This window comes from Morone saxatilis, unplaced genomic scaffold (assembly GCF_004916995.1).
Source record: "Morone saxatilis isolate NCDOM2014 unplaced genomic scaffold, NCSU_SB_2.0 Contig18, whole genome shotgun sequence".
Classification (NCBI taxonomy): Eukaryota; Metazoa; Chordata; class Actinopteri; family Moronidae; genus Morone; species Morone saxatilis.
The window spans coordinates 543,739-550,541 of record NW_023339740.1 but is presented as its reverse complement, the minus strand read 5'-3'; the positions used below and the strand labels follow the sequence as shown (position 1 = coordinate 550,541).

Below are 6,803 nucleotides of genomic sequence, written 5' to 3'. Positions count from 1 at the left end.
GTTTGGAAGTCAGTCCTGGTCCAGTATGTAACTTTTAGAGTGTGATGTAGAAACTTTAAGCCACCAGTTTGAAGGGGGATGCCTTTATAGTATAACAAAATGTCCATGTCTTTTCTGTCACTTGATAGTTGACCCAGATTTGTCCTTCATCAGCAGGTCAGCTGTTACCTCCTGAACCTCCACCGGCAATAGCAACCCCACCCCCACCTTATGTGAATCCACCCACAGTGCCGATGCCTTCACATATGAACTGCGGCGTGCCGGACAGTGCTCCCAGTCACGAGTCAGTAACAGGTGAGTGACCAGTGGGACATAATAGATATTTCCTCTTTCAATTGGTAGAAACATTCCCCACTGGCAGGAATCAATCAATCACTGTGTAATACGCTAAGTTTCTGTCCTGCAGTGGGTAGCAAATAAACTAAGGACCCATTTGGATGCAAAGTGTCCTGATGACTGGTCATAAAACTAATAGAGGTGACCATTGAGTTGTTAATTTCACCTAAAGACTCGTAAACCAATAAATGGTGATGGATTCTCATGGCAGAGAGCGGCCTTTTGAGTGATCCGTCTCTATTCCAGCGTCAGAGGTGCAAACAGAGACTGTCTGGGGCAACCTGTCAGCATTTGATTGCTTTTAAGAGCCGGCCAAGTCTGCCCTAAGAAAACAGCTATTCTTCTGTTCTGACTGTTCAGCTGACAGTAGGAGAAGGGGATTCACATTTGCCTGCTGTGCAAATTGCCAGCTGTTTATTAGCTGAGATCCATTTCACTGTGCCCTGGCCTGCCCACCGGAGGAACCACAGACAGCCTGATTCGTCGGTTGAATTCATCTTATTTTCTAAGAGTGTAAACACTGGAAATCTAAACAGTTAGCAGGCTTCAGGCATAGCAATGTGTACTCTTAATTTATTGCACAGTAAGTAGCTTAAATGACTGTTAGAGCCAGCCTCTACAGAGACTGTTCAAGACCAGTGTCAAGGCGATTAGGCAGCTTTGGATATGCCAGAGGAGTTTGTTAACTTTTAACTTTGACCTATCAGTCAACATTAAATTGAGATTAAATTGATATTGATGTTTTTCTGACTCTAGGTAAAATAGCATAGCGAGTTGTTTTTCAACTTTTTCAAAATGCTGGATTGTAGTTGTTTGTAGGCTCTCTGTCTATAGTTACTGCAGTTCTAGAATAAGTTCCTGATGTTCATTATCTTGACATCTCCTGATCTAGTCACACAAGATTTGTAACAGTGACCGTTTGCAGCTAAATTCAAGGGCCTGTTTCTGTGGCCAGGGGCATTTACTCAGGGGGTCCTTGGGTGGTGCTGGCCACTCCTTAAATTGATTGTGCACCCCAAGTGCCACCCCATTATCCTTACCTCTTCCACTCCGCACTGTCTTTCAGAGGCTGTAGCAGGCGGTGTTTTAAAGCTAGTATGGACATACTGGTATCATATGAAACTAGATGATCTAACTCACCCATTGGTGCTATACTAGCATGTTGTGAAGGGAGTTAGATAACGCACCAATGGAATACTAACGCAATGGAAAAATATGGCATGGCATGGCCATTTTTAAAGTAGTCCCTTGACCTGTGATCTCAAGATATCGGAATGAAAATGGGTTTTATGGGAACCCACAAGTCCCCCTTTACAGACAGACATACAGTTTTTTTCATGTGGTATAAATATGTTCATTTTGCCATTTTTGTATTTGAATATTTCTGCATACTGGGGTCCAACAGTATTGGAATGGCATAAAATGAGAATGAATGGAAAGTGGATAATTCAGTGCCCCACTTGTTCCGCCACAGTCAAAAATGTCTGGAAATGTCCCTGCCTGTTGCACAAATTGCTGAATGGAGGGCAGGACGTGATTTTCTACATTGGAAGCACTATCACAATCTCTACAAGTTTTTTGCTGTTTACGGTCATATCAGTCAAACCATGTAGAGCTTTTATCGAGTGCCAGAAATTGACAAAAAACTGAAGAAAAAACAGCTTGCGAGTACTTCTGTGGACAGGGCAGTGACTGCAAACAAGCAGCAGTTATTGAATTTCCTCCAAAGTAAATTTTAGCAGTGGCATTGATTTCAAAGCCTCGAATTTGGTATTATGGTCATTGCCATGTTAACGTACTATGAGCTGAGCTGCTCTAATTGGCTAAGATGTACTCTGCTTTATTTTCCAATTTACTCTAAATGGGACCATCATTTACTAAATGAACATCATGCTGTATGGAAGAAGACTGAAACTAGAGATTGAGACCATAAACTCATTAGGAAACTGTTTACTGAGCTAATAAATCTAGTTAAGTAGGGTAATTTCTCCATAAAACTCAATACTGTCTGACTTTTTTTTTACAGCCCATGGAGATCCCCTGCTGGTCACAGAAAGAATGCAGATTTAAGAAACTTCTACATTGGCTTGGCTTCACATACCTGGAAGCTGTGTCCACTATATAAACAATTCAATCAATTGTGTAAACAGAACCTAAGTTTCTGATTTTCATCAGGACAATTCCTTTTTGAACTGGCCTGAACATTTTTAGATTGATGTTAAAAAATATGAGACAGCAGGAAGGCAAAGCAGAGAGGAAGCCAGAGTAAGACAAGAGCCAGGGAGGAGGTCCTGACAGCTTGTCGTGGCAGTGTGCAGGCTGAAGAGTTAAAAACCTAAAAAGTAGTGAAGGGAGTAGTTTAGTTAGTGAATCCGATTCCAAGAGGAAAAAGTATTATAACCTGTATTATAACTTAAATCAAGTATGTGTGCCATGTGAATAAAGAGAATTGTATTTTGCCCTTCTTATCCTCAGACTCCCCAGCCTCACTGTCCCTGTTGGTTCTCTACATCCTGCTGGGTGTGGTGGCAGGCAGTGTGGTTCTCTGCTGGTGCTGCTGGTCACCTGGCTGGTTCCTGTGGCGCGTCAGCATCTGCCGCTTCTTACCCTGCTGCAACTCAGCCTGCGCCTCCTGCCAGCTCTGTGCCCACGGCTGCACCCACGGCAAGGAGCACCGACTGGCAAAAGTCACCCCACACACACCGGTCAACGGGACCTCCACGGGCACGCCAGCCAGCACCAACAGTGCTGCTGATGAAAATGTTACCACAGCGGCAGTTTAGAGCAGAAGGTCTGTTTAGGTCATTGGTTCCAGCATACAGAGGCCAGAGCTGATGCTGAGCTGTGGTCAGTGGTGAACAGTTACTGCATTAGGCAGTGCAATGGGACCAAGAATCCTTTTAGTTATACTGAAGTGGTCCAATGCTGATATGAGCAGAACTGAGTGGTTTTGGTTAAACTGTGGTTCTTGTGCTTTAAATGTGATGATGCAGATGATGAGACTGCTGTGTTTATGTTATTAGAAGGTAAAGCAGGGTACAGTATGACTGTGGATTGTAGGAAAAGTATGAATGTATCTTAAAGGATAGGATTAAAGGGATAGCTTGGGTATTTTGAAGTGGCGTTGTATAAGGTACATCCATAGTTACTTCAACTTTCCACTTTATTTGGGGGGCGAATAGGTGTCTCTACAGGTGTAATTCCCATCTGCGTGTTTGCTCAAGTTGAAAATATTAAACTTTGACCGAAAAATTCAACTGTTGCTTCCCCACAGACAGCTGCTAGCATAGCCCTGATCAATCTGAACTCAGTTCAGAAAACAAGCATTTTAAAAGTTGTTTGCCCATCATCTTGCAGATAGACCCGACATAGTATGAATTCAGACGTTTTACAAATCGATGATTTCAGATGAGTTATTTCAGCATCATTGTGATCTGTTTATTGCAATTAAATCATAGCAATTGGTTTATTTTGGGCTCATATCACTGTAGTAAGCCAGATTAAAGGGTGAATATTTACTTGAGCAAGTCAATACAAATAATACCACGAGTAAGGCCCTTTGTGTTGTGTGTAAGATGTGTCTGGACTCTTGACAAGTGGTGCGACTCTGAACCTTGCAATTTTATGCTTCTTTAAAAACCTGCGACGTGCAGCACAAGCAATAGGAGATTGTTTTACGAGAGACGTGTTTCTAGCAGTGCTTCTCTATGTGATGGCCCATCACATAGTTCCATCATGGGCCCCTAACTCTTCCTTTGGGCCTGCAGAGAAATGAGAAATGGCTGATGGGGTGAAAGAGAGCTGGTACCTGTTGGTCTTAACTGGGTAATCTGAACTGAGAGCCAGAGGGCAAAATCTGAAATTCAGAGAGTAGGGGATGGGTGCTGTTGGATAGGATGCCTAACATACTCTGCTATAGCCCCAAGATTTCGTTTCTCACTTTCATTATTACATGCAGTAGACGGCAGTTGGTGCGCCCCTGGTTTGGAGAAGCAGGCAGGGATCCCGGCAGGGAAGCAGAGCAATGCACTGCTGTGGACGGGGACTGCAGAAAAACTTATTTTATCCACATAAAAAGCTCAACTCAAAAGAAATCTATCAGTTTAAAGGTCCGGTGTTTAACGTTTAGGAGGATCTATTGACAGAAGTGGAATGTTATATTCATAGGGATGTTTCCATGTTGGCCCTGTATTCAGCGTGTGCTGACTGCTGTCTACTGTAGCCTAGGTGATACACTGACTATGGATAAGTAACTCATACAACCCTACTTCAAAATACCCAAGCTATCCCTTTAAGGATTTTTAGGATCACTTAAAAAAACATTTTTGTTCACAGCATGTTTCGCCTGTTTTGCAGTTATATTATGATGGTAGCACATTCTGTTTGAGAGACTGCTTACGAGTGCAGCCTTTAATGTTTGACCAGTTTTCAGAAGAGACAATAAAGAGTGTAAAGTTGTAAGTGTGAACAGTTTTCAGTCATGTTTCTTTCTTATAAGTGTGATTTTCTGCTCTGTCTTAAAAGTAACAATTGCAGTGAAAGTACACTTTCAGTCCACAGCTTTGACCAAACGTTTTCCATTGACACACGCTGAGGGAACAGCCCCAGAACTACAGTTCACCCACCTGGTGACAACAGCTGTTCTCCCTTGGAGAAATTCCTTTAGACTTTCCACTCTCCTCCCAGCAGTCCACTGTTGTTCCACATATAATGTGAATGTGGACAGGGGAGCACAAAGTCATCCAGTGCCTAATGGACAACGTTTTCTAGGGTGGTGATGAAGTATGGACTCCTAACCTGCTATTGTGTGCACAAAATAAATCTATGACAAATTACAACAGGAATTCTTGCTAATTAACCAACTTTAATCAATGAAGTATTACCAGCTCAAGCTGATATATTAGTAGTTGTGGTGTGTACAAGGGTAAAACTGAGAAATTATATGATAAAAAGACAATATTGTATTGATCATTTGCAATTACAGTACATTTACAAGGTAAAGAAAGTAGAATGAAATGACATTTGAATTTGAAATGATAAAGATATTAATTATTCTTATCTAGTGGTTATGTCTTTATGAAATGAAGCCTGCTTTTTAGCCCTATTAGCAGCACGGCTTTAGGGATGACAGTGTTGGTTTGTTGATCCATTAGTCCAGACTGAAATATCTCAACAACTATTGGATGGATTGCCCAGAGGGGAAAAGACTGCACAGTGATCCCATGCTATTTCTTCCACCATGAGGTTCACGTTTGTAATTTTGAGTGAGATGTCGGTCTGAATGGATTACCCTTAAAGGTGCAGTGTGCAACGATCAATAATGTATAATCACCTGAAAATAAGAAATGTTGTGTTTTTATTACCTTAGAATGAGCTGTTTTTATCTACCACAGGAGCAGGTAATCTTCTACAGATCATGCTTTAACATGCCATGTGTTCTACAGTAGCCAGAACAGACCAAACACTGGCTTTAGATAGGGGCTTTCACATTTTTGGGCTGTATTTAGTTGGTTGCAATCTGCAACTTCATCAGTAGATGCCACCGAATCTTAAATGGTCCTTTAAGAAATTTTCAGACATTCATGTCCCCCTCAGGATGAGTTGTAATAACTTTGGTGATCTTCTCACTTTTCATGTAACTTTTTTATTGTGCCCAATACTTTAGTTTATGAGCAAATATCTACAAAACTAATGACATTCCCATCAGCCTCAGCTGCGTTTAGAGCAAATTATCAAATAGCAGCATGTTAAACAAAGATGGTGAACATGGTAAATCATACCTGCCAAACATCAGCATGTTAATTGTCATGGTGAGCATGTTAGCATGCTGGCTTTAGCATTTAGCTCAAAGCATCACTGTATCTAATACCTAGTCTTGTTATAAAACCATTAGACCTAAATGTTAAAAATAAGTTATATTTAAGAGTAAGTGTATCAGGTCAATACACTCTCAGGCTGTTTTTTGTTTTTTTTTCCATTATTTAAGGTTAGCTAGTTCCACCCCACATACAGACACATACAAACATACAAAGTATGGACATATGTGTGGACACATGAACATTATACCCATATGTTACTGCTGAACAAGAGCATAAATGTGCTATGTTAAAGGACCAGTCAAACACTGACTCACAAAACAACTAAACTCTGTTACTTCATACATAGTTTTGATACCACAGAGAAGTACATACAAATCTGAAATACGAAGGCTTTGAATGGATGAATCAAGATGACAACATTTCTCCTGGCATACACTTTTAAACCCCAGAGTTTCCTTTCACAACACAGTTCACCCGGGGGGATGGGGCATCCTCGATTGGATATAAACTCGTCACATGATCATATTCCTTTACACTTTTACCCACTTAATGGCGCCATTACACAAGGAAACTTTCTGGTTGAGAACACGTGCCTTCCTGCAGCTTTCTTACATCCTTGAGTGAAGAGAAGGGTAAAGATGTTTTTGA

General features: G+C 41.2%; 1 protein-coding gene across 1 annotated transcript in view; it reads left to right on the top strand.

The window, feature by feature from the left end:
- ldlrad2 (low density lipoprotein receptor class A domain containing 2) overlaps positions 1-3,119 on the top strand; it is a 7,290-nt gene extending 4,171 nt beyond the window's left edge. The window contains exons 4-5 of the mRNA XM_035661656.1: positions 157-294; positions 2,812-3,119. Coding sequence (XP_035517549.1) covers positions 157-294; positions 2,812-3,119 — 446 coding nt within the window. The remainder of the gene's footprint in view (positions 1-156; positions 295-2,811) is intronic.
- The last annotated feature ends 3,684 nt before the right edge of the window (positions 3,120-6,803 follow it).